The sequence below is a fragment of the Trachinotus anak genome, unplaced genomic scaffold, assembly GCF_046630095.1.
Source record: "Trachinotus anak isolate AG129_WGS33_773 ecotype Australia unplaced genomic scaffold, CSIRO_AGI_Tana_v1 ptg000007l, whole genome shotgun sequence".
Lineage (NCBI taxonomy): Eukaryota > Metazoa > Chordata > Actinopteri > Carangiformes > Carangidae > Trachinotus > Trachinotus anak.
In genome coordinates, this window is record NW_027273858.1 from 24,440,533 (window position 1) to 24,467,820 (window position 27,288).

Below are 27,288 nucleotides of genomic sequence, written 5' to 3' on the forward strand. Positions count from 1 at the left end.
TCCACTTGGATCAGAAGACAGTTGCTTTATTTAAAACTACACATTAAGAAACACAAGTTGAGAAATCATTGACATATATGTTGTGTTTAAAAGCTTCCCTCCCACTGTGTGACACAGTCAGAACCTGGATCAGAAGCTGGTGATGAGGTTTGAGTCTGTCTGAGCTGAGCTGGTCAGCAGGTTGTCTTTAACTGGAGACATGGGCTTCGTCTTTGCCTCTTTACAGGAAGTCATCTTCTGGGCATCTCTGAAAAACACAAGCAGCAACATGTAAGTGCTGCTCCATTACAAACTACACACACTGTTAAACACTGACACATAGGATTTCACAACGTCAGACAGTTTAACTGCTCCTATCTCTGACAATGTGTTTTAATAATGTGAACTATCTGCTGCAATCAGTGTGTTGAACAAAGGGCTTCAGTCTTTATAGAGCAACCAATGACAGGGAATTGATTGGCATTGGATTTTTCCATGAGAGTCTATTGAAGTCAGCGATATCTCTGTGGCCAGCAAACAGCCAATATCAACAAAGAAAGATAATATGTTCAAATGAAGCACATTTTTACATGAGTTAATATTTATTGGGGCCACTTTTGCACTGTTTGTGAGTTGTTAATGCTATATACATGTTTAATAGATCATTTACTTTATAGATCAGTTATAAGTTATTGATTGGAAAAACTTCTGATATGTAAAAAATCTCTGGTTATTGAGTGAAAAGACTGATACAGTAAGAGAGGGTTTCACTGTCTAATAAAACCAACCAAGTCGGAAGGTATAAATCTTAATTATGTTTAATTAAAAAGGTCAAATGTCAACAACAACATTTAGTGAGAAATGAGTGATTATAGATACATTAATTTAAAAAGAGTCTTTAAGTGTAAATGTTAATTATTATCAACTCTTCACCCACACTGCAATCATCCAATCACATCTTAGTAAGAAATGGATTAAACAGCAGCATGCCAGTAACCAAAGAGAAGATCAAATCCAATGTGTAGTGTCTCTGGCTCTGGATGTGACTATCAGAGCGCAGGCTAACATCACAACGTAAGGCTAACATTAGCGCACAGGCTAACATCACAGTGTCAGGCTAACATCGGACCACAGGCTAACATCACAACATAAGGCTAACATTAGAGCACAGTCTAACATCACAGCAACAGGATAGTTGTGGTTATCTGATGTGGGGCTGTCTGAGGTAGTCATGTTTGGTCAGTAGATGCAGTAGATCCAGATCAGCTGCCAGTTAGGAGAGGCAGCAGGAACATGACACACTGACAGAGCGATGAGCTGCTGTGGACATGACGGGAAAATAAAGAGCTGAAAATATCCTACATGAAGCAAACATTTCAACATTGTTTCAGTGGTCTTTTGTCTTCTGTGTCATGTTCCTGCTGTCTCTCCTAAACTATCACTTTAATTAATTATTCAGTTACTACCTGTCAACCCTAATACAGGATGACTTGTTAGAAAGTTCCATCTGTTTTTCATAAATCCAGTTTACCAGCTGATCTCACTCTATCAAATGACACAGCCTACAGCTCTGTGAATGTTCATTTCAGCTCCTCATTGAAATCAGTTGCTCTGGTCACAGTGACTCTCAGGCTCATCTGTGCGTCAGGCTGCAAAAGCCAAAATGTTATATGATAAACAGTTGGTGAGTATAATTCACAGCATGACTGAGTCACAAAGCTGCTCCTCAGTGATGTAGCAGTCAGTCTCTAGTGTAGTTGTGATGTTAGTAAAGTCGACTGTGTATGGGTTGTATTTATTTATGCTCTTATGATTCTCAGGACAGTCAGAGGGAGAAAGGCATTCATGCAGAGGAAGAACAAAGCATCCAGCATGTCTAGGTCCCTCGTACATCCATGATGTACAGTGGGCTGAATTCTGGATTTCTATTTGAAATATTTCCACTTCTGTAATGTTCCAGGATATTTACCAGGCACCGTTCCTTTGAGACCAGGTTTTCAGAATCATGAGAGTTATTCTTCAGTAACTGGTGTATTTCTCTCTTACTTCTTGAAGCTGAAGTTCTTCCACAGGCTGCTGATGGTCGCCTGGACACTAGGGTTGTTCTCATTATTGGCAGAAGAGACTTTCTTCCCAGAGCCCACAGACTTCTTCCTCAGGCCGCTGGCCCTGGCTGGGCCCAATGTCTGTACCTTTGCTGGTTGACCCTGGTTGATGGACTTCAGCTTTGACAGACCTGAGACCTGGAGGCAGAGAGACCACGTACAGAGGACATAACAAAAACGTCATCATTTCAAAATGGAGAGTTTAATAATCTGCTGCCATTCCAGTGTGTGTGTGTGTGTGTGTGTGTGTGTGTGTGTGTGTGTGTGTGTGTGTGTGTGTGTGTGTGTGTGTGTGTGTGTGTGTGTGTGTGTGTGTGTGTGTGTGTGTGTGTGTGTGAGAGACCAGATAAGTAACAGTCAGCACCAACTATAATGAGAAGCCTGCATGTTTTCAGCATTCAGTGTTTGCTGAGAAGAGTTTAGATCAGTGAAGACCCTTATACTTCTCCAACCACAGAACAGTCCCTGAAAGATGAGAGCAGCTTTACTGTACTACTGTGTATTGGAACAATACAACTTTAATGGTTTTAATGGTTAAACAACTTCTATCTAGTTACATGAAGTCAGAGATGTTGAGACATGTTGAGGACCCCCCCAAAACTGGAAAAGGGAATTATTATAATATTTTCCTTATCAGGGTGGAAACCTCATTACCAGCACCTATCCAGTGCTATCAGTGGATACTAAACCCCATGCTAATGACATTCTTTAGTTGTTTGGAGCTCTATAAGGCGAGCTGACACCATCCTCCTTCACTATATGAGAGAGAAGAAATATAACTGAGATAGAACCAAAAATCTGAAAAACGTTGGCTGTAATTGAGGCACAAACTCACATTTGACCTCAGAGTGCCGGGTTTCTTATCTGAGTGTGTGGGACTCAGCTCTGGCTCTGAATCGCTGCGTGGATTCATTTCCTGAGGAAGCACATGACAAACACGTAAAGACACAGAGTCAAGCTACCAAAATAGATTTCTGCACACCTACTCACAAACTCTGATGATGACGTATGTGTCAAAGCTGACCCAACCACAGGGGATAAAGAGACATTTATAAGGCTGATGAAGATTTGTATGAACATACAGATACTGCATCCTCCTGGTGGGTGGAGGGGAAGCTGTAGGTGGGGACTTCCTCTTCATGGCAGGATGTAATGCAAGGCTGGGACTGGGAGCCATAGGCGCTGTCCTGGGATGGAGGGGAGTCTAGGAGGTTGTACTTGTCCTCTGGGTTTCCATCCATGGATGATGGACATGAGGATGATCCATCTCCAGAGGGTCTGTGGGTCTTTGAAGAAGAGGAACAACTCTCCTTCTTATACTGAAATTGCTGCAGGGCGGCGAGACCTGAGGTGGACTGAGGCGTTTTTGATTGTTCCCTGGAAGAGGAGCTACCTGACCAGTGGAACAGCTTGAGGCCTTGACTGGCTGAACTGGGGGATGTAGTGCTAGGTGATGGAGCTGGGATGGGGGGGTCCACAGATGGAACACTGGGATCATCACCGTCATTGGTCTGGGTGCTGGGAGAGGACTGGTGCTGCGTGGGACTGACAGCCGTGGGGTCCACACTCTGAGGTGAATCCCCCTGAGCGGACTCCTCAGTGCTCAGACTGGAACTGCTGAAGAATCTACATGTGGGAATAAACACAACCACATTGGGATAACATACAGTGTTAGCTTTAATTAAAACTACAGCTACATGACTATTAAATATATTGTAATCACAACTCTTGGTTTTGAGGAACAGTTCGACATTTTGTGAAATACACCTGTGTGAAACAGGAAGATGAACACCAGGAGATCCACTGACACTCCACACACAGAAGAGTAAAGTTACTCTTTGTTCAAGCCTTTAGAGACTGATGATGTCACAGGTCTACACGGTTTGTGAGATTCAACAGCAAAAACACAAATGAACAAACAATGCTCAGAACCTCATGCAGACAACTTCAAACAACTCTGCTCATAGTTCATGTCCCACCATCTACTTTACATGTTGCTGTGTTTTGTGATTATTGTATATTGTTCTCATGAACAATATCCTACATGAGCTGCCTCCAGCTTAACTCCAAGGAGAAGATGCATCAGTCTCACATCCGTGAGTGCAGCATCGAGCTGGAGCCAGGATGCGATTAGCCTAGCTTAGCATAAAGACTGGAATCATAGGCAAACAGGTAGCCCAGCTCTGCCCACAGTTAAAAAACTATGCCTCACACCACACTAAAATCTATATAATTACACATCTATATCTGTATGTTTAACACATGGTATCACTGCGTTTGTTTCATTTGTACACAAAGACAAACCTAAAACCAGCAACTTGTGGCTTTACTGGGACTTACTATACATGCTGGAACTATTTCTTGACAAACAGCAGTGTATCCATCCACCAAATACTTCTGTGATGCATCTCTGGCTACAGGTTTTGGTCTTTATACAGGCACGAAGATGCCAAACCTGGCAACCTCACTGTCATGACGAGAAAGCAGTGCTTTTACCTTCAGATTATTTCAAGGTTAAACGATGAGATACAACTTGAAGCCCCATTCACGCCAGCATTCAAAAACAGTCCAAATCTGTTCATTTTACTTGCGTCGAAGGATGACGTAGATCCACACAAGGTTTCTGTGAAAAGTTTTAACAGTGCTGAGGCAGAGAGTTCAAAACAGAGGAAGCTATCACAGCCTGTTAATTGTGTTACACCACCACTGTTATGTAACTCTGTTCTGCTAGAGTTTAAACTGCTCTGTGAAAAAGGCCTGGTTTGTATTTATGAGACAAACAGGTGTCTGTAAAAAAGTTAGCTTTTCATTCACTTAGCGACCATGCTAGCTCACCAACTGACAGCAACATAGCTACCTTGGAGAGCTATTGTGACTAACCAGGTGTAGCATTGTGTTGGCTAGCATGTTGGCATTTAGCTCACCAGCTACAGTGTTTCAGCAACTAGACAGTGCAGTAGTAACTCTGTCACCAAGCTGTTATCCAGTGCCTCCAAACTTTATGCTGAGCTAACCACATCATCCTGACTCCACACTTAATGCATTGGCATGAGAATATCAATCTTCCTGTCTCACTCTCAAGAGAAAGTAAATATGATTATTTCATCAAAGCTAAAACTCAAGTTGACAAGATGATTTTAGTTTTAGTTTTTTAAACACCACACATTTAATTTTTTGTGTGGATCATAGTTTATTTAGACTCTTAAGTCTCGCTGTGCTGATTTACAGATTTTTTGAAGTGTGGGTTTCTTGTAATCCTAAGTGGCATGGGCCAAATTTTTGCCATGACACAGAAATAAAAGTAAACTAACTAACTAACTAACTACATGTGATTAGTACTGTATTACCTGAGGGGCAGCTACAACTTCCTTAAGAGAAAGATTTTAATCATAGAAACTTCAAACTTCATATGATGATTCATCTTTAGAAATAAAACACTGCTTTCTCTCTTCTGATGATCTATTTACCAACTCATCTCCACCACACGTGTGTAAGTGAGTCCCCTATCACACATTCAGATGTATGGCATATCAAGTTTTTCCTCGTCGAGTGATATTTCCCCCAAGTGCATCTGAAGCTGCAGTGGAAACCAGAAAAACCACGACACCACGCCATTTTCTGTGTTCTTTATTCATACCACTGTACATTACCTAATATTTTAGGTAACTTTATTTACCCTAAAATATTCTGCTGTAAACTTATGTTTCTAGAGTAGTTAATGATGGCTGGACTGAAGTCAGGAAAAGGGATAGTTAGATGAGGCTGAATGCACATGTCACCTGCTGCGTGTGGCCTGGCCATCCCCCTCAGCTTCCTGGTTCCTCCTCTGCAGTAGGGTGGCGAAGCGGTTGCGTGGCAGGGAGGGACAGGTTAATGTGGGCTTCTCAGGCTGCTGGTCTGACCTGGATCGTTTCTGACTGGAGGAGTACTGCTGCAGCATGTCCTGGTCTGATATACTGGAGTCTGTGGGAGAAAAAGACAAGTACAGTTGTGATTAAGAAAAAAAAAAACTTAATATGTAAAATTGTACATTATATGAACAAACTATCTGTATTCATTATAAATGTATAATTATTCACATCCATTATTCACTTTTGTATAAATATCTCTTTATTTTCTTGTAATAACAGGTTTTACACTCATTCCTATTATTTCTGTGTTTTTGTATTGTTCTCCCAGTATTTTGCTGCCATGGTGAGGACCAGTTTTTTCTGCAGATTTTATTTCATTTAAGAAGACTGGGGAGGTAGAACTTGGTATATCTGTATTAAATAACATGTAACTAACTAAACACAGAGCTGACAGCTCACCTCTAGGTCTCTTCACCTGCAGCTCTCTGCAGGGCAACCTCAGGTCTTCAAGGCTGATGACTCTCTCCTTCCCCCTGGTGGAGGGTGGCCTGTCTGGAGAAGGAGCAGAGCAGGGTGGGGCAGCAGAGGCTGGCTTGAAGTTTCCACTCCAGATACTTGGCCCAGTAGGGGCCGGTGAGTCATTCCAGCGTTGACTGCGAGGTTTAGATGGCTGAAAAGACATTTGCAAAGTTGTTATAAATTAAATATGAAACTTCATTTTTATCATTCGGACTTCTTTTAACTGACTGTGATCAGATACCTGTGGAATGGGTTTGTCAGGGCTGAAGTCATCTATCCTCCCCATTGTGTTGATGTCAAGGTTTCCTAAAGCCATCTGCAGACCTTTGTCATCTCCTACATTACTGGATTCAGCATCGTCAAGGATAAGACAGCAGATGACAGAACAATTTCTCACCAGATGAACTATAAATACATTTAAAGAGGTGACACTTCAGGTCAGGAGGATACAGTCCAGCGTAGCTGAGGGTGGCCGGGTCAACGTGCTCTGGGTACGGGTTGAGGGGTACAACCTTCCTCCTGACAGGATCGAAGACCAGCTGGTAAAGGAAGGTGTTATTGGCTCTGATGAATCCCTCGATGTACTGTTCAGGCACGACTAGACTGATCTTCAGGTACTGGCCCATCTTTCTGATCACCTGATAGCAAATGTGTAGAGACATGACTGGTTTTATTTTTTTGTTTTTATTTTTTGCATTTCTAGTTTATTTTATCGCAACATTAGAGGTAGACGGGAAAGTCTAGAGAGAGGGAATGACAAGCAGAACAGAGCCGAGCTGGACTGAACCCGGGCCACTGCAGTAAGGACTCGGCCTTAGCCCATGGTATGCATTCTGCCAGCTGAGCTACTGGGGTGCACTGTGTGTGATTTTAATTACATACCTACAACATATATTTTTACACTTTTGTATTTCCAAACATTAGAACCTTGATGTTGTCTAATATAGTTGAGTAACAGTTTCATATTCAATCATAAAAGCCATTTTGTCTTTATTGACAGATACAGTGGCGAGACAGGATGACATACAGTCAGGGGCTCAGGCCAGACTTGGACCAAGGCCACTATAGCAAGGACTCAGCCTGGACACATTGTACACATTTAACCAGGTGGGCTACAGGTGCACTGTGTCATTCCTTAGTCTGTATCATTATATGTGGAACACTTTCTCATTTGATTTGTATTCTACAGTACAGTTGTTTATTTTGTACTTATCAGATTCATTCGGACTCAGTGTTTCTGATCAGAACATTTTTTTGGGGGCTTTTTATGCCTTTATTATAGATCAATGGAGACTGACAGGAAAGGGGTAGAGAGAGGGGAATAACATGGAGGAAAGAGTCGGACCAGTTGGGAGTCGAACTGGTGACTGCCTGCTAACTTAAGTTTTGTTTATGGTGAGCCGCTTTTGTTGAACGGCATCGTTTGTGGCAACAAGTGACAATCATGGTTCATTTCAAATGTACTACACCAGAGTAGGTAGAGTCATGAGTCTGACAGAATCCTTTTAACTCAAAATCCATCTATAGACTTGGAGATAAGTGAGCCATCTCCATGACAACTGAGCAACTGGGATGTGGTTGAAGATCTGCAGAAAGTTTGTTCTGAGTTAGGGTTGCGTGATCTTATCCACAGTCGGATCGTCCTATCATTACCCTGTGAAACTGCCAATAGCTCATACGATCATGTACAGTCAAATACATTTCATGGGTACGTTAAAACTAAACAAAACTGTCATCACAAAGAAAGAATTAATTATTTACATTTAATAATCAGAGCATTCACAATTTTCACTCAAAATCAGCTGGAGGAGATGCGTAGAAACCGGTGTTTATGTCTTCAGTTCCCTCGCTCTCACCTGTCCCTTCACTGTCTTGTTAGGGCCAAACGTTCTATGTAGAACCACGAAAAGCAGCAGGATAAGGAACCGAACTAAGTGACATGTTCTCTGTCTATCGATCTGCTGCTGCTGCTGCTACTAATACTACCTAACCCCAACCGTGACCCACATAAGTGAGTGGTCATTCCAGAATTTTTATTGCTTATGAAATCAACTTTTCATTTCCAACAGGAACAATGTGTTATCTCTTCTTTCATGCACACTCTCACTTTATATCTGTTGGACCCTCTAAGAATGGTGATGTCATTTTTTTCAGTCAGTTGATCGGTGTGAAAGAGGAGATTTTTGTACAGGTTTTAGTCTGATGACTCCGAGGTTCAAACAGCAGTTGCTAAAATGCTTCATCCACACCAACTGTTCTCACCTTGAGGATATCAGGATCCTTGGCTAACCGAAGCAGCTTGCAGGCCTTCCCCAGGCCGATGCCATGCAGGGAGGGCAGATAGTCGCAGCCAGAGAGGATGCACATGTAACGAAACTTCTCCTCTGTGAAAACGTTGCCCAGGGCACGACAGCGGCCTAGGTTACTTTGGTCTATCTCCAGGCCATTTCCCTGCTTGTCCATTTTGAGAATCACCTACATGGCAGTGAAAGACGATTGGTTTATAAGTTGAGCAATTGATTTATGTTTGGCAAAAAATTGTCTTTACTCAACATATGTTTTGCTGTAAACAGGCACTGCACTAACACTGAGTAATAGCGATACGTGTGTTGACCCATAACCTGCAGGTCGGGCAGGTTCGGGCCAGCACTAGGAAATGTCTCGGGTTAATAGGAAATGTCCTGGATTCAGACAGGTTAGGTCAAAACCAGACAAAGCAGCATTCTGACTAACAGACAGAAACATTTGTGCAACAGGCCTGACTGTGATTACTGGTCCCCCTCTCACACTCTCTCACTCATACACACATGCACACACTGGAGCGTGCAGGCAGTGTTAAGGCCTGGCTTTGAATAAGCTGCGATACCGAATTATAAAGTAACCTACATCTATCACACATCTCTGCACCCAGTCTATGATTTATAATGTATTAGGCACACCGTTTTTGTTCTTCAGGCTCTGAGCTTCAGCACATTCAAATTTGAAATAAAATAATGGATTCTTTATTAAAGTGCCAACAAGTCTCAGCTTTGATTTGAGCAGGTTTACATCAATGCAGAAAGAAGTGTGTGGGAGAGATATAGCATTTTTTAACACAGTGCCCAAGACATGAAGTCAAACTACATCATTTTATTTAATATTTTGAGGAAAATCCTCTGTAGTCAATGACAGCCTGAAGTCTTTAACCCACAGATACCAGCAGACTCTTTGTATCCTCCCTCGCTTCTCTATGCTTCTGCATTCATCCTGTTGCTTCCATCAGTGAAATAATCGATGAATGTGCCAGTGAACCAGTTCCACTGGGAGCCATACATTCCCAGGCCATAACAGAACCACCACCAGGTTTGACAAATCTCTCATCAATGTTGATCTACATATTGTTCCAAAGTTTGAGGGCTTGTGGCTGCAGCAGCTTTTAATGCAACAAACAGGACAATTACCAAAACTAAACAAAGAGGTCAGACTTGGAGGTGGGTGCCCTAAACAGCATGTTGCCTCTACAGGCTAGAGACATGTATACAGCTGCTGGAATCACAAATTAAGTATCAAAAAAAAACAAAAAACAATACACATCCATGAACTAACACTTAGATGACATACAGCTGCCAAACGAAACATTTAGGTGCTAAGTGTCTAGTTACTTGTAATTCAGGAACTATGTGTTTAAAAGACTACATCTCCCACACACCTCTTTCACTATTGATGTAATTCTACTCAAATCAAAGCTGAGACTTGGTACTTTAATGTAGCATCCATTAATTCATTTCCAATTGAATTTACTGTTCAGAGCTCGAAGAACAAAAAGAATGCACGGCCTGGTACTTCATACCTTTTTGCAGCCAAATGCCAGCAGATCTGAGTCTTCTGTGATGACAGCCTGGGCCAAACCGGATTTAGTGAGGTAAGCTAACTGAGCATCAGCTTCATAGGGAGCCACCACACAGTCCACCCCTCTCGCCCTTGCAGCCTGGTTCAAGAAAACACAGTCACACAAAAACATTTCCTGTTATACTTAACTTCACCAACATGCAACATTGCTGCAAGTCAGCATAAAACCTGAAACACAGTAAAAGAAACACAAGACGTATCAGGCAGCACATGTATCTCCTGGGTTAAGGAAGCTAAATTTAAGATTTTCTTCACATTTTTAATGTTGCCAACAAAAGTAAGTAACTTGTCAGAGAGATTGAAGTGGGTCTCTGCTGGGGTTGGTTGTGTTAGTACATCTAAACTCGTTGTGCAAATGAGACTTCAAAGACTTTTCAGAGACTTCAGGATTAACTATTGTTTTAAGATTATTACTGGAAGGCAAATGTTCTTGCATTGCCTCCCCTTCCCCTAAAATAAAAAAAAATTCATTCCATTTCCCACCTTGTACTAGCTTTATCACAGAGTTCTCAGACAGCTGAAGGTGATGTCAGAGGGAGACTAGATCACAAGCACTGACTTGAAGGATGCTTACTCTCAGAGGGTGGATGTCTCAGCCTCATCTCTAAGTTTCAGAAGGGCATGAAGATAACAAACGGCCTATTCCTCCAGTTGCTGGCCAAGTTGATGGTGGGACTGGCACACCTCTAAGGCAACATCTACTACATCATCTCCATCCAGACGAGCGTTTTAGCTCCATATGAGAAACAATCCACATCCATACTAACACACCTGAGAACACATATTTGTGACCATTCGTGGACACTGGGCATGTGCGAGCTGGTGTAAACAGAAAGCTGACTGTCTACTCTAAGGTGTACTCAGCTAATTAGTTGCAGAAAATACTATGACCAACAAATACATTTCATGGGTACGTTAAAACTAAACAAAACTGTCATCACAAAGAAAGAATTAATTATTTACATTTAATAACCAGAGCATTCACAATTTTCACTCAAAATCAGCTGGAGGAGATGCGTAGAAACAGGTCTTTATGTCTTCAGTTCCCTCGCTCTCACCTGTCCCTTCACTGTCTTGTTAGGGCCAAACGTCCTATGTGGAACCACGAAAAGCAGCAGGATAAGGAACCGAACTAAGTGACATGTTCTCTGTCTATCGATCTGCTGCTGCTGCTGCTACTAATACTACCTAACCCCAACCGTGACCCACATAAGTGAGTGGTCATTCCAGAATTTTTATTGCTTATGAAATCAACTTTTCATTTCCAACAGGAACAATGTGTTATCTCTTCTTTCATGCACACTCTCACTTTATATCTTTTGGACCCTCTAAGAATGGTGATGTCATTTTTTTCAGTCAGTTGATCAGTGCGACAGAGGAGATTTTTGTACAGGTTTTAGAGAACACATTTGTGTGACCATTCGTGGACACTGGGCATGTGCGAGCTGATGTAAACAGGAAGCCAATTGTCTACTCTCAGGTGTACTCAGGTAATTAGTTGCAGAAAATACTATGAACAAGGAAAACAAAGGCTGTTGTAGCGATGCTGGATTTAACTGAACGACAGCTGCTAGCAAAGACAACACAGTAACATTTGTAATTTATGTTTTCAGCATTGGTAGCTGAGGCTGATAAGACCCAATCAGGGAGCCAACGGGTGTGTGTACGTCATCGTTTCCAAAGGTCCCCATTTTGCCCGTCCAAATTAAAACTGCTGTCTGTTCAGCGTGTTCCCTTAAACTTATTTCCCTCCTGCTGGGCAGTACTGATAACAGATACCACCCTCTCAGGCTGGGGGCTGTATAGAACCACAGGACAGTCAGGATGACCTGGAGCGCTCAGCATGCAGTTCAGCAGATAAATGTGCAGCTGGTGCCAGGGTCAACACGTGAACCTGAAGAGTTACTCTAACCATATATTGCTGAAATTTTTTACAAATATTGCTGCATCAAGGCTTTATGAGCACCCTTGTTAAGTGGCCAGTCTGACTGTAGGGTCTCCTTCTCTGAATAGGGCTCTGCAGTTACAGCCCCCACCTGTGCTTGTGTCTTCATGGGATTTGGATTGTTCTGGCAGCGTTGTGCTCACCACCATCTGAACTCCTGTGGCAGGCTGAGCTCAGGGACATGTCTGGAAACACTGCCTTTCTCCTTTCTCCCTATTGCAACATGAGTTGGCTTGCCTTGTGCCTTGTCTGTTGCCAGGAGTGTTTGTGTTGGAATTTGGATGGGTGTTGGGTTGCTATGTGGCCCTTTTCACATCAATCAGCCTATCAATTTAGCAGTTTTTGCCCCACAGTGGAGGAACTGCATCCTAGAGTCAGTCCACTTTGTCATCCTCAAACTCAGAGACCGGAGGGTACAGGAAGGGATGTGCCTTCTCTAAACACACTTCTGCTTCCACAGGGTTAATGTGGCGACCTCTCATCCTACAGCAACAGCTGTCTTGCCTGCTCTTTCAGTGAAAAAAAGTTTGCTTGACATTTTTGCAAATATATTAAAAATAAAAAACAAAAAAAATCACATGTACATAAGTATTCACACCCTTTGCCATGACACTCAAAATTGAGCTCAGGTGCATCCTGTCTCCACTGATCATACTTCAGATGTTTCTACAACTTGATTGGAGTCCACCTGTGGCAAATTCAGTTGATTGGACAAGATTTGGAAATGCACACACCTGTCCCATAGTTGACAGTGCATGTCAGAGCACAAACCAAGCCATGAAGTCCAAGGAACTGTCTGTAGACCTCTGAGACAGGATTGTATCGAGGCACAGATCTGGGGAAGGGTACAGAAAAATTTCTGCAGCATTGAAGGTCCCAATGAGCACAGTGGCCTCCATCATCTGTAAATGGAAGAGGTTTGGAACCACCAGGACTCTTCCCAGAGCTGGCCGCCTGGCCAATCTGAGCGATCGGGGCAGAAGGGCCTTAGTCAGGGAGGTGACCAAGAACCCGATGGTCACTCTGACAGTGCTCCAGTGTTGCTCTGTGGAGATAGGAGAACCTTCCAGAAGGACAACCATTTCTGCAGCACTCCACCAATCAGGCCTGTATTGTAGAGTGGCCAGATGGAAGCCACTCCTCAGTAAAAGGCACAGGACAGCCCGCCTGGAGTTTGCCAAAAGGCACCTGAAGGACTCTCAGACCATGAGAAACAAAATTCTCTGGTCTGATGAAACAAAGATTGAACTCTTTGGCCTGAATGCCAAGCGTCATGTCTGGAGGAAACCAGGCACCGCTCATCACCTGGCCAGTACCATCCCTACAGTGAAGCATGGTGGTGGCAGCAGGGATGTTTTCAGCAGCAGGAACTGGGAGACTAGTCAGGTTCGAGGGAAAGATGAACACAGTAATGTACAGAGACATCCTTGATGATAACCTGCTCCAGAGCGCTCTGGACCTTGGACTGGGGCAAAGGTTCATCTTCCAACAGGACAACGACCCTGAGCACACAGCCAAGACAACAAAGGAGTGGCTTCGGGACAACTCTCTGAATGTCCTTGAGTGGCCCAGCCAGAGCCCAGACTTGAACCCGATTGAACATCTCTGGAGAGATCTGAAAATGGCTGTGCACCGATGCTCCCCATCCAACCTGATGGATCTTGAGAGGTTCTGCAAAGAAGAATGGGAGAAACTGCCCAAAAATAGGTGTGCCAAGCTTGTAGCATCATACTCAAAACGACTTGAGGCTGTAATTGCTGCCAAAGGTGCTTCAACAAAGTATTGAGCAAAGGCTGTGAATACTTATGTACATGTTATATTTTTGTTTTTTATTTTTAATAAATTTGCAGAAGTTTCAAGCAAAGTTTTTTCACTTTGTCATTATGTGGTGTTGTGTGTAGAATTTTGAGATTAAAAAATGAATTTAATCTACTTTGGAATAAGGCTGTAACATAAGAAAATGTGAAAAAAGTGAAGCGCTGTGAATACTTTCCGGATGCACTGTACATGCATACCATCTCTGGTGGTCATTCTCACCTCATAGACCCCAGTTATACACTCCTGTTTCGTTTTTAAATCACTTTAATCTGCTAACTGTTTTTGTCCTAGTTTACTGATAAATAAAATTGTTTTGAAAATATGTCTCCCTCCATTTTTTAATGTCTGAAAACATTATCATCATCATCAATTGAAGAAAGACTGTGCAGCACCAGGAAACTTGTCAGCATATGGTGAAAAATAAAGAGGTCACACCAAAAGCGTTAATGCTCACCTTAATCAGACTATGAGCCATGGCTGGTGTGATGTTAACACAGCGGGTGAAACAGTCTCTGGCCTCAGACAACTTTCCTTCACGTAGCAGCTGTCGGCCTTTTTGAAGGTTCGCTTCTCTGCGCCTGAAAGGTGCATGAACTAAGCATAATTAATAATGCTACACTCTGCACAAAGGCTAAATTTAATACAGCTTACATTGTAAAAACTCAGTAAGAAGGAGAGAGAAACAACTGAAGTCTGTTTCTGGACAGTGATATAAACCTACAAAAAACAGCTGTCCTGGTAGAGTCTGTTTGTTTGTGAGAGAGGTGTTTGGTCACACCTGTCTACAAGCCTGTACATTCCTCTCAACACCTTCACACATGAACAGTGTTGCTCTGTTGCTGTTTAGGAATGCAATCCCTCAAACAAACAAAGCATTGTCTGAGCGTGCTGGTTACCAGGTATAAGAAACACTGGGTTATTGTGTTTGGCAGGGGCCATCAGTGTTTCTCAAAAACAAATAATACAGTGACAAGAGTCAAAAGTCAGAGAACCTTTGAATGACTGGTTTTCTGCAGTGATTGGTCATAAAATCTAATCTCATCTTCATTTAAGTCACTAATGTAGTCAGAAATAGTGTCTCTAAGCTGATATCACACAGTTATAATCTTTGTGTGTTTGTTGAAATCAGTCATTAAACCTTCTCAGTGTTATGGAAACAGTCAGTGAAGCTTGGATTTAACTGCTGAACCTGAGAGCAGCTCTTCAGTAGCTCATCAGACCTGCTCCATGTTCAGGAAGTTTGGACTATACTTCTTATAGAGCTGCTTCAGCTCAGACACATTCTCAGTCTGATGTCAGTGGCTTTCTTCAGGTCTGGCTCTGACTGGACTGCTCCAGAAGGTGGATTTACTCTGATGTTTACAGGCATTGTTCTGCTGTATCAGCAGCTTCTCCTGAGCGTCAGCAGCTGGACAGACACCCTGACATGATCCAGAAGAGCATAAACTCATGAATTCATTTCCCCCTTGATGATGTGGAGCTGTCCAGAGGCAGAAAAGCCCCAGTTCCTGATGCTCCCTCCATCCTGCTCCACCTGTGGGAGGATGCTTTCACGGTGGTGTGCAGAGCCCTTTTTACACCACACATAGAGCTGCATGTTCTGCACACAGTTCAACCTCAGTCTATCAGTCCATCAAACATGTTCCAGCAGTCCATGGCAACAGGAGTCCATGCTCCATGATGTGTGTGTGGTGGACATATGAACAGAGATGTGAAACAGCTCCAATGATTCCTTTAAGCCTTCAGTTGTGACTCTGAGCTTCTTTGTTGAGCTTTTGGAGTCTCTCAGCTGGACTTGGTCTTCTAAACCTGAATCATCTCCATCCACAGTGCATCCGGAAAGTATTCACAGCATTTCACTCTTTCCACATTTTCTTATGTTACAGCCTTATTCCAAAATTGATTAAATTCATTTTTTACCTCACAATTCTACACACAATACCCTATAATGACAAAGTGAAAAAACTTTGCTTAAAATTTTTGCAAATACACTACAAATAAAAATCAAACAAAAAAAAAAAAATCACATGCACATAAGTATTCACAGCCTTTGCTAAATGCTTTGTTGAAGCACCTTTGGCAGCAATTACAGCCTCAAGTCTTTTTGAGTATGATGCTACAAGCTTGGCACACCTGTTTTTGGGCAGTTTCTCCCATTCTTCTCTGCAGAACCTCTCAAGCTCCATCAGGTTGGATGGGGAACGTCGGTGCACAGCCATTTTCAGATCTTTCCAGAGATGTTCAAATGGGTTCAAGTCTGGACTCTGGCTGGGCCACTCAAGGACATTCACAGGGTTCTCCCGAAGCCACTCCTTTGTTGTCTTGGCTGTGTTTGGGGTCGTTGTCCTGTTGGAAGATGAACCTTCGCCCCAGTCCAGGGTCCAGAGTGCTCTGGAGCAGGTTATCATCAAGGATGTCTCTGTACATTGCTGCATTCATCTTTCCCTTGACCCTGACTAGTCTGCCAGTTCCTGCTGCTGAAAAGCATCCCCACAGCATGATGCTGCCACCACCATGCTTCACTGTAGGGATGGTACTGGCCAGGTGATGAGCGGTGCCTGGTTTCCTCCAGACATGACACTTGGCATTCAGGCTAAAGAGCTCAATCTTTGTTTCATCATCAGATCAGAGAATTTTGTTTCTCATGGTCTGAGAGTCCTTCAGGTGCCTTTTGGCAAACTCCACCTGGGCTGTCCTGTGCCTTTTACTGAGGAGTGGCTTCCGTCTGGCCACTCTACAATACAGGCCTGATTGGTGGAGTGCTGCAGAAATGGTTGTCCTTCTGGAAGGTTCTCCTCTCTCCACAGAGCAACGCTGGAGCACTATCAGAGTGACCATCGGGTTCTTGGTCACCTCCCTCAGATTGCCCGGGCGGCCAGCTCTGGGAAGAGTCCTGGTGGTTCCACACTTCTTCCATTTACAGATGATGGAGGCCACTGTGCTCATTGGGACCTTCAATGCTGCAGAAATTCTTCTGTACCCTTCCCCAGATCTGTGCCTCGATACAATCCTGTCTTGGAGGTCTACAGACAGTTCCTTGGACTTCATGGCTTGGTTTGTGCTCTGACATGCACTGTCAACTATGGGTCCTTATATAGACAGGTGTGTGTCTTCCCAAATCATGTCCAATCAACTGAATTTGCCACAGGTGGACTCCAATCAAGTTGTAGAAACATCTGAAGTATGATCAGTGGAAACAGGATGTACCTGAGCTCAATTTTGCCAGTGTCATGGCAAAGGTTGTGAATACTTATGTACATGTGATTTTTTTAGTTTTTTATTTTTAATATAATAAAATTTCAAGCAAACATTTTTCACTTTGTCATTATGGGGTATTGTGTGTAGAATTTTGAGGTAAAAAATGAATTTAATCCATTTTGCAATCAGGCTGTAACATAAGAAAATGTGGAAAAAGTGAAGCGCTGTGAATACTTTCCAGATGCACTGTATAGACATATTGTCTGACTGTGGACTGATGAAGATCTCTCAGCGGCGTTTCTGTCAGTTGTAATGAAGGCCCAGTTTCTATCTGCTTTATCTCTTTTTCCCCAATCAGCCCCAGTATTTGTTGATGGCCCAGGACAGCAACTAACTAACTTACCTTTTTATTCATCTGTCATTTATTATTTAGATTACTATTTTAATGAGTTTTATATTATTGTAAATGGACTGTCATTGAGTTCTAAACTGGCCAGAAAAAACAGAGACAAGTAGAAAATACAGACAATTTTTTGAATTTTTTTAGTTTTCTCCCCCATGTTGTAAATACAAAACCAGTCTGTAGCTCTGAATCTCAAATTGTACATATAGATTATTTCACTCTGACATTATACAGAAGTAAACAAATTGTGACATCCATGTCCTGATCCACTGTTTTATAAGTGTTGGTTCTGTGCACCTGTTAATGACCTCTGGGGGTCTGTCACTGACACTTTACAAACAAGACAACAAAATGCCCATCTCTCCTGTTTTGTGGTTTTAAACCCAAGGTTCACTTATTGTCTTAGGACCAACAGCTGCGAAAAGTCATAAATCCTCAGGACCTGTTCAGACCCCCTCAATACTAGAGCTAGACAAATAAATCAGCAAAGCAGATATATGGTATCTGCGTAAATATACACTGTACACAATATGTGTATGATGTATAGATAAAACTTTGCAATGAAAAATACCAGACAAGGTTTGAGGCAGTCTAGAAACAGTGTCAGTGTTGCATATTTTTTCTACCAGAAGCACAAAAAAATATAAGGGATCTGTCAGGATTGTTTGTTATGTAAAAAAGATATTTTTAAACCAGGGGTCAGTTGCACAACGTTTTCTACTTAAGTATGAGAATTAAGGTTGAGCTTCTTCTTAGCTGAGGAAGTTACTTAAGATTTTTCACAGAATAACTTAAAAGGTTTCCTTATTGAAGTAAAGATGTTACGGCATTTGCAGCAATGAAAGAGATTTCACAGCGGAAAAATTCTACAGTTTCCATAGAGACCGTTTGTTTGACGACATTAGTGCCAGTTAATATCTCACCAATATATCGTCTCACAAAGTTGGCAAGAAGAAAAAAAAGGCAGGAGAAGGCAAGCAAACTAAATTGTTTAGAGAAGGAAAAGACAAAACTCCCTTTTTATTTTATCTCCCTTTTACTCCAGGATTTGTGAGGTTAGATGTCCAGTTTGTGTCCTGCATCCACACATTCATCCATAATCAAGATAAATACTCACTCTCTGCGAGCCTTCTCCACCTCTTGTTTGGAAGGCAGATTACGTCCATCAAACACCAGCACTGGTTTGACACCGAAGGTCAACAGCATGTCCACAAATTTCATGCAGTACCACACATACCTTGGTTTGAAAAAATTAAAATGCCTTCATCAGTCCTGGACTAGATTACAAGGAAAATACTGACATACTTCTGAACACTTTTTATTTTATCATTCATCTAAAATATTAAATAAAAAGGCTTACTGGTCAGTTGGTTCTCCTTTAGCAAGTTTCTCAGCACATGAAAATGCTCCTTTATGCAGCCAGCAGTATGTGTCCACAGCCACTGTCTGACCTCTGTATTTCTTCACACTGATTGGCTCTGCTGCATCTTTGATGAACTGTAGTAGTCCAGAGATTCCCATTTTTAACAACACTGAACCTGTGAAAGAATCAGGAAAATACTCATAAAAACAAATGTTCACGCTTACAATGAAGAAAGTTATGTCCACCATCAACAAAGCTCATTGTTAGTAACAGAGAACCTCGAGACCATTCCTAAGAGCACGCTTCAAATGGCCTCACATAAAAAGGTCGAAGAAAAATTGCATGACGTAACTTTAAGATCTGTAATTATATCTTAACTAGTTGCATCTTTTGAGTTAACATAAATTGAGTGCATACAGCAAGTGTTAAATACTTTGATAGACAAGGTTCCAGCATCTCCCCCTCTCATAAACTGGGGCCAAAGAACTGCAAAAGTCTGACAAACCCTTAGCCAAGACTAAAGAGACTTGGAAACCACTCAGTCATTATTCTCTTCTTAATATACAGTTGATATGCTTCACTATGGTTGAGTTAATGCTTTCAAATCAGTTACCAGAAAAATGGTCAACTAAAATAAGCTCTCTTTCTTCCCATTTGCATATTTAACAACACAAAATACAGGGATTAAATATACACCAATATGCAATATATATCTGACTTGCACTAGTATCATTGTGCAGTGTAATTTTATCTGATTGATGATCTGATTTTGTTTTTTTCTATTTTTGGGAAGATCTACAGCTGAATTTGAATCAGAGACGTTGTGGTTCATGGTTCGCGCCTTAACATCTCACATATCTTTCATCTCATGTATTAATGTCATAATAAGCACTTTTATTGTTAATGAATCTATCACATTCTTGAAAAGAAACTATATTAGATTAGAAACTAGAAACTCATTCCTCACATTTAGACAGTCTGTAGGACAAACACATAACTGGAACTAGTTATCACTGTCTTTGATGAATGGACACTTTAATACATGGAATAAGACAACTAGATATATCAACATTTTCTAGTGCTGTTAATGGTTGGTTAAGACAATTTTACATACAGAACACTTCTGTATCTGTAGCTGTTATTTATACAGTTAAACAAAACTGAACACCATTAGCTGAGATAAAATTCATGGTGTGATCACATACTATACAACATGTCAGTGATCGGGTTTTACAAATAACTTCATCATCTGTTTGTTTTATGACATTGACCGCTTAGGGCGACTGTATCAAAGGAAGCAGCTCTCAAATGGGAATGGAAACTTGACTTAAATAAAGAGAGCTGGACATTTTTACTTTATTTCTGTAGTAAATACTTTGTGAGTGTGTTGCACTTAGGACCATATAGGAATAATTCACCTCAAACTGGCGCATCGAACACATCAGAACCCTGCGTTCAGGTTTAGCAGTTATCGGTTGTTCATCCTATCTTCATCGACAAAGAAAAACAAACAGATGGAGCTGACGTTAACAGTAACTAACACCAGATTTCAGGAAACATTAACGGTAACTGAAGAAGGGCTCGAAGAAGAGCTGTTCGCAAAAGTTAGGATTTAACCGGGAATATTATAAATGTTCTGGATGTCTTAAAACCTGTATGTTTATTAATGAGGAAGTCAACATTAAAGTGGGGTTTTTAAATAGAGAATTCTCTACAAGCAGAGGCCGTCTCCGTATCGACAGGTAACACTAACGTTTCTTTTAGATGCTAACAGCTGAAACGAAAGCTGAAATGAAAAGCATCTTTCATCTTATGAAACAGTTACAGAACAAAGCTACCAGCAGCTCCTTTCGACGTTCGTGTAGACTGCGACTGAAAGGATTCACACTCTGACCGAGACAACACGTACAGGTGATATAGTTAATGTCAAACTCATGGTACTTACTTATCTCCTGTTGTTTTATCCACTCATACAGGCAGCTTGATGAGGTAGAAGCTGGAGCGAATTTAGTTTTAGCGGCAAAAGACGTATTTTAGCATGACTTGCTGCGATTGGTCAGATGGACCTAGGGGGCGGGATTAACAGAAGGAAAAGGCTGCGCTATCACGTGACTGCCTCAGGATGTTGACATGTTCACATAACTGCTGCGCTAACGACCTGATTTACAGCTTTCAACAATAACTGTTATCCCAGTTTCACACACTGAAGTTGCTGCTGTCGGAATGAATATCTTATATTTATCACTACCAGGTTCATTAGTAATTAATGATGAAAACAATTAGTCTGAAATAGTTAAATTTACACCGTCAAGCCCGCCACTGCAGACAAAAACTATGTGTGTGCTAGTAAAGACTGTGTGGTTTCCACGTCCTTTTATTATAACAAGAGAAACATTTACTGAAAAATAACAATAAGAAGTAAACAGAGCCAAGGGGACAGACAAAAATCACAATTACACCACAGTAACACAGTGGACGAGGTTATTACATAAGAATATTAAAGTGTACACATTTAGCGTTTTATAAACTTTCCTGTTTTTAGAGTAATGCAGTGTTTTAATGTACCCTTGCAATCTGTTTAAATTACTAAAAAAAAAAGATCTGCGATTGAGTATTTTCACCAACCATAAAATAAAATAAATATAGAATTCACGGACTTTAACAAAAGAATAATTATTAGAACCAAACAGTACATGTAGATAGATAAATAGATAGATAGATAGATAGATAGATAGATAGATAGAGAGAGAGAGAGAGAGAGAGAGAGAGAGAGAGAGAGAGAGAGAGGTTTATGACCACTATAAAACTCTTTTGGATCATCCCTGATCTCTTGCATTACTTGACTGAAAATTTACACGAGAATATTTGCTTGCAACTAAGAATAATATTATACATAGTTATGCAGACCTATGTCGTTTTTTTTGTTTGTTTGTTTTTTGTTTTGTTTTGTTTTTTATAAACAATTGAACTCTCAATCATCAGATGGACTAAAATGGACTAAAGCATTCACATTACATTTGCACTGGTTATTTTGCACATTTTCCTATGACGATTCCATTATATGTCCATGGTTGTCATAACAACCATAATATCTTTTCATGCAGCCCTTGGTTAGGATGTATTTTCTTGTAAACAGGTCCAATATCCCAGCTTTGTGACATGCCCTGAATGCATCATAAGACGTGTCTCATTACCCAGTATCCTCTGCACTTCCTGCTTCCAGCTGCAGCAGTGACAGACGGACCGAAAACAAAATGATATTTTAACTTTACCGATGAGCTTTGATCTAATGACAGCGTTACTAGCGCTTCCCGCCACATCTCACTGACCGCTGATTTAAATGTCATTTGTCTGGACCTGAGCCTTGTGGCAGTGACAGGAAATCAAGATGCAGTTCTCTCCTAACAACGGAGATTTCACGTTCGTCTCTTCGACTGAGGCTGAAGGTGGGCTAATGCTAGCTGAACTCCACAGGCCTCAACACAGCTAACCAGTGGCCTGTTTACGTGCCTTGTTTTAGCTGTCAGAAAGTAGCAAATTGACCTAGACACAAGTGCAGTCTGTCAAAAAATACTACTGAGGTGTGGCCGACGCTGTGCTATTTGCAATAGCTACTGTTACGCTACATTATTAAATGCCAAAGCCATTATTTGGTTTGATAACTAATTTCAGAACCAGTACGTGTTGTTTGTTAGCTTGAAAGGAGCTTAGCTGACAAACATCACTGAAAAACTGGAGGCTCCATTTAATCTGGTTTATCGTCCACGCTAGAAGGCCATTAAAATAAGACATAATCCAACTCATAGCTCTGTGACAATGGTTAAGTTATCTAACGTATTGCTTACACTGGTCACTCAGAAAGTTTCCGCCACATCATAACCTCCTGTGGCGGATGGAAAACAGATTTCATAGCATGGCTAGGTGAGTTAACAGTAAAGTAGATATAGGTAGAATACTTTATTGATATCAAATGGAAATTTACAAAACCAAATGAGGTAGGTTAGAAACATAAAGCAAGTATAAAACGGAATAATGTAAAAACCGATTGGACTCTCACATTTTCTGTAATATTCATTGAATATTCGCTGCACAATGATACTAATACACTGTAATGTAATGTATATTAGTGCAAGTCAAGTTGATTTTATTTAGCTGTACAGCAGGGCGCAGATTAGTCCTTGACAATTAAACATAATGAACTATACTTTGGATAAATGAATAATAAATGAATTTTGTAAATACAGATGAGTGCTAAAAAAACAGGATTTGAAAGATTACAGCAGATGAATCACGGATGTATAAAATGTGTTAAATGGATGTTTAAATAAACATGTTCTCCACAGAGCTCAGCGGCACCATCAGTGCTCCAGACATTAAACTAAACATGGGCAGTGACAGCGGTAAAGACCCATACGCCACCACCTTTCTGAGGCAACGAGGCTACGGCTGGCTGCTGGAGGTAGAGGAGGATGACAGTGAAGACAGCAAACCTCTTCTGTGAGTTCTAGCTTTTTCTGCACATCTTTTTCTGACTGTTGTTAAATGTAATTGGGATAGTTTCAAATTGTTTTGGGAGACAGAAGAATCTGTTTCCTGTTCTTCAGTATAAGAGAAGTTACAGCAGAAGTAGATGATTACTAATAGAAGTTCCAAGCCAGTTAACAGTAGTGGGTGGATCTGGCTGTATCCCCTTATGGCAGCTCTTACAATACTGTTAGTGCGGCTCCTGTTTTTCCACACAGGAGCAGGAACAGCATTCTAACTGATCATGCATCTCTAAGGTGCAGTTAGTACACCAAGGACCTTCCTACAAGCTGAGTAGCTTCAATCATGAGTGGACACAGTGTTGTGGGGATACTCACAAATACTTTGTGCATCTTCACCACTGACTTCATTCACAAATCATGGCCACACAGTTTGCTGTATTATGGGAATTTCTGTTGAATCAGTTTAGATCTGACTTCAACAAAAAGGAAAACATCAGGCCTGATGATGTCATCACCTGACTTGTTGCTATTTAATACAGTTCTTATGTGAACAGGTTTAATCCAGTGTGTGTGATAGTGTGGTCTTGTGTGTGTGAGCAGGGAGGAGCTGGACATTGACCTGAAGGACATCTATTACAAGATCCGCTGTGTACTGATGCCAATGCCATCACTGGGTTACAACCGGCAGGTGGTCAGAGACAATCCGGACTTCTGGGGCCCTCTGGCTGTGGTGTTGCTCTTCTCCATGATCTCCATCTATGGACAGTTCAGGGTGAGCAGGACTAATAAATACTACTAATGAGGGTCTGAACAAAGTGGTTTGTCCAATAACTGGACTTGATTCTATTTTTGCTGTATTTGTTGTGGTGGTCCATGCAGATGCAGTTGTAGTTATCTGTTTAGTTGTTTGTGTTGTGATGATCAGTTACAACAGACAGTGCACTACTACCAACTACCTGAAAGTAGCTGGAACCTGCTATGACACTGGTTACATTTGTTAAGCTCCTGCTGTGTTAAAAGGTTGTAAATAACTCAGGTTAAATTTTGAGGAAAACCATGAATACTTCAACATTTTAATACATTTTATTTGAATATACAGAAATGAAAATTCAGCAGGTTCAACATGAAGATATCAGAATTTATTTACATATTTGTGGTGCTGTTTTAGTTGATATGGTAAATTATGTTGATGGCTTGATACAAATGTTACATAATTGTGATGTTAACTTCAGTGTTGACACTAAATTCTGCTTTTATCTCTCAGGTCGTGTCTTGGATTATCACCATCTGGATATTTGGATCACTAACGATCTTCCTGTTGGCCCGTGTTCTTGGTGGTGAAGTGAGTGCAGCTGACACAGAGTCATCATCTTCTTCAGACAGTCAGAATATCGTCAGACTTGATGTTTCACTTGTTATTGTAAAACACAAACATGTTCTCATGGAGTCCTGTTGTTCTTTGGAGTAGGTTTCCTACGGCCAGGTTCTTGGAGTGATTGGATATTCTCTTCTTCCTCTCATCGTCATCGCCCCTCTGCTCTTGGTGATCGGGGGGTTTGAGGTGGTCTCTACACTAATCAAAGTGAGTGAAAGACCACCCAGTCTTTCATTTGTCATGTTGTGTAAAAATATAACTTTAAATGGAAAGACACTGTGTACAGTGACAAAAAAAAAATTCCCGCCATATGCAATATTTTTCCTATCTTTTTTTTTCCAAAACTGTGGACTAACCCTCAAAACTTTGAACTGCTGTTTAGTGGCAGCATCACTTACATAAGATACAACAATATCATAATTTATTATTTAAAAAAAAAAAAAAAAAAAGAAACAGAAACATAAATTAATAATAATAAGCCACATAATTTTCCCACCTCCTCCAATTTATCATGGGCTTGTGGTTTAATTTTTTTTCTAATGCCTTTGTTTATCATCTGTGATATGGAACATCACATTCCCACGCAGTCAAGAAAAAGTGTGCATCCTCTCATAGTTCAGTTATAAAATCCACCACGGAGCATCCCTCCTGTCTGGAGGTCCAGCTAGGCAGCAGTAGAGGAGGTTTTATCAGCATCTGGCTCACAGGTAGTTTAGCCAACATTACTAATGTGATATTTGTATACACTGAGTCCAAACCTACCATCAAAACACAAGAAGACTAATGCTGCAGGTCTTTGCGAGGAGACGGTGAATTCTGTTGGTAAAATCCAGAGCATGATAATGACAGTGTAAGTTCTGAGTCATGTGATGTTTGTTGTTTGTCATAATACTGATGGATAATTGTAATGACTCTTTCCTGTCCGCTCTCCTGTTGCAGCTGTTTGGAGTCTTCTGGGCTGCGTACAGTGCTGCTTCGCTGCTTGTCGGAGATGAATTTAAAACAAAGAAGCCCCTTCTCATATACCCCATTTTCCTTTTGTATATCTACTTCCTGTCACTATATACTGGTGTCTGATGGGATGAGTTGAAACTGTGGACCTTTTAATGGACAGTGACCCTGGAGTGTGGGGGTGAAGAGTCATACTACGGAACCAAGATTTTTTAAAAAGGTGTTTATTTCTTTTTTAACTCTGTTAAACTCTAGATGATGGGGATGCTTGGAATATATATCAGTGTATATAGTTTTGTCCCTTTTGTCTTTGGTCAATAAAAAGCATATGTTCTTACAGCTTCAACTTGGGTATGCAGACTTCTCGTTCACTTATACAATAATCACCATTGTTATTTGTAGTTGATGAATCTGGAAATAATCAGCTCAATATTAATGTAATGATTTATTTACTTGATCACGCTGATTAATGTGTTGCCAAATATTTGTGTGTTTATGCTGATGCTGAAGGAAGATTTTGAGCAGAGAGACAGTGCCACACAGAGAGAGACTGTTAAGCATAATGTCTTTTTGCACTGTAATGTACGATGAGAAAATGTCCATTTAGGATTTTCGTTTTTCATACATTTGTTTTGTTAATTGAAGGATCTGAGCTGCAGAGGCAGATTGACTGGGACAGTTGCAGTGATATAAACCATTGTCTACTAAATGTGGTGCCTTGTTTTCCCATCCCTCAGTCCTGTTTGTCAGTTGTTTGTCAGTTGTTTAATACAGAGATATAATCATTTGATTTATAATTACAGTAAATTAATAGTCATTTGCCACTTAAACATCTGGTGTTTACTGAGAACTTACTGCATTACTTGCAGTCTGCACAGCTGGTCACACAAATACAATAAAGAATGCTGTATATTGAAACACCTTTGAGATGGACTCAGCAGGCTCGATTCATATGACATGCTAATACTTAACACGTTTTAAATATCACACTAGAGCAGTGAGAACATAAAGAATACTCTTAACAGTTAGTGTTCGTGCTGAGTGTATAGCCACACTAACATGCTGGTCTATAACAGGTGTGTGTTCACCATCTTGAGCAGTGTCCACAATTAGTATTACACATGAGTTTGCCACAGCATGAAGTACTACATATCAGTCATTATACTATACTGTCTTTGCAGTTAAATATAAAAAATTAACACGCTTGCCATTGAAGATTTGTTCTTACTTTTGTTTTTAAGGATCTGCGCGGAGCCTGTGAAGCTCACTGACTGGAGGCATTGTTTTTACTCTTTTGGTCTTTGTGAGTCTGTGTGTGTCATCATGGCAAAATGTGGTCCCCCCCTCCTGTAGCAGAGCTACAACAGAGGCAGTTTTGAGACTTTTGCAGGTGTTTATATGTCTGG

At 41.0% G+C, this 27,288-nt stretch overlaps 2 protein-coding genes across 6 annotated transcripts; one reads left to right on the forward strand and one right to left on the reverse strand.

Moving 5' to 3' along the window:
* Positions 1 to 21,166, reverse strand: exo1 (exonuclease 1). Of its 3 annotated transcripts, XM_071481557.1 has the most exons (15): positions 21,015 to 21,087; positions 20,488 to 20,557; positions 19,067 to 19,244; positions 18,824 to 18,943; positions 14,560 to 14,683; positions 10,284 to 10,421; positions 8,717 to 8,929; positions 6,905 to 7,092; positions 6,696 to 6,798; positions 6,395 to 6,605; positions 5,864 to 6,047; positions 3,167 to 3,710; positions 2,920 to 3,000; positions 2,026 to 2,222; positions 1 to 247 (listed from the first exon to the last, which is right to left on the reverse strand). In XM_071481557.1, exons 3-15 carry the CDS (start codon positions 19,225 to 19,227, stop codon positions 130 to 132), a joined length of 2,382 nt encoding a protein of 793 aa, XP_071337658.1. In that variant the 5' UTR covers positions 19,228 to 19,244; positions 20,488 to 20,557; positions 21,015 to 21,087; the 3' UTR covers positions 1 to 129. The 3 variants fall into 3 exon arrangements, with proteins under 3 accessions (XP_071337658.1, XP_071337657.1, XP_071337659.1); XM_071481556.1 differs by lacking the exon at positions 20,488 to 20,557 and having other exon boundaries at positions 21,015 to 21,166; XM_071481558.1 differs by lacking the exons at positions 20,488 to 20,557; positions 21,015 to 21,087 and adding an exon at positions 20,908 to 20,999.
* yipf4 (Yip1 domain family, member 4) lies at positions 20,605 to 26,809 on the forward strand. 3 transcript variants are annotated; one of them, XM_071481561.1, is made up of 7 exons: positions 20,605 to 20,811; positions 20,891 to 20,980; positions 23,413 to 23,566; positions 24,157 to 24,328; positions 24,821 to 24,898; positions 25,025 to 25,138; positions 25,871 to 26,809. In XM_071481561.1, exons 3-7 carry the CDS (start codon positions 23,454 to 23,456, stop codon positions 26,006 to 26,008), a joined length of 615 nt encoding a protein of 204 aa, XP_071337662.1. In that variant the 5' UTR covers positions 20,605 to 20,811; positions 20,891 to 20,980; positions 23,413 to 23,453; the 3' UTR covers positions 26,009 to 26,809. The 3 variants fall into 3 exon arrangements, with proteins under 3 accessions (XP_071337662.1, XP_071337661.1, XP_071337660.1); XM_071481560.1 differs by lacking the exon at positions 20,891 to 20,980 and having other exon boundaries at positions 20,606 to 20,811; XM_071481559.1 differs by lacking the exons at positions 20,605 to 20,811; positions 20,891 to 20,980 and adding an exon at positions 22,245 to 22,515.
* Positions 26,810 to 27,288: the final 479 nt, after the last annotated feature.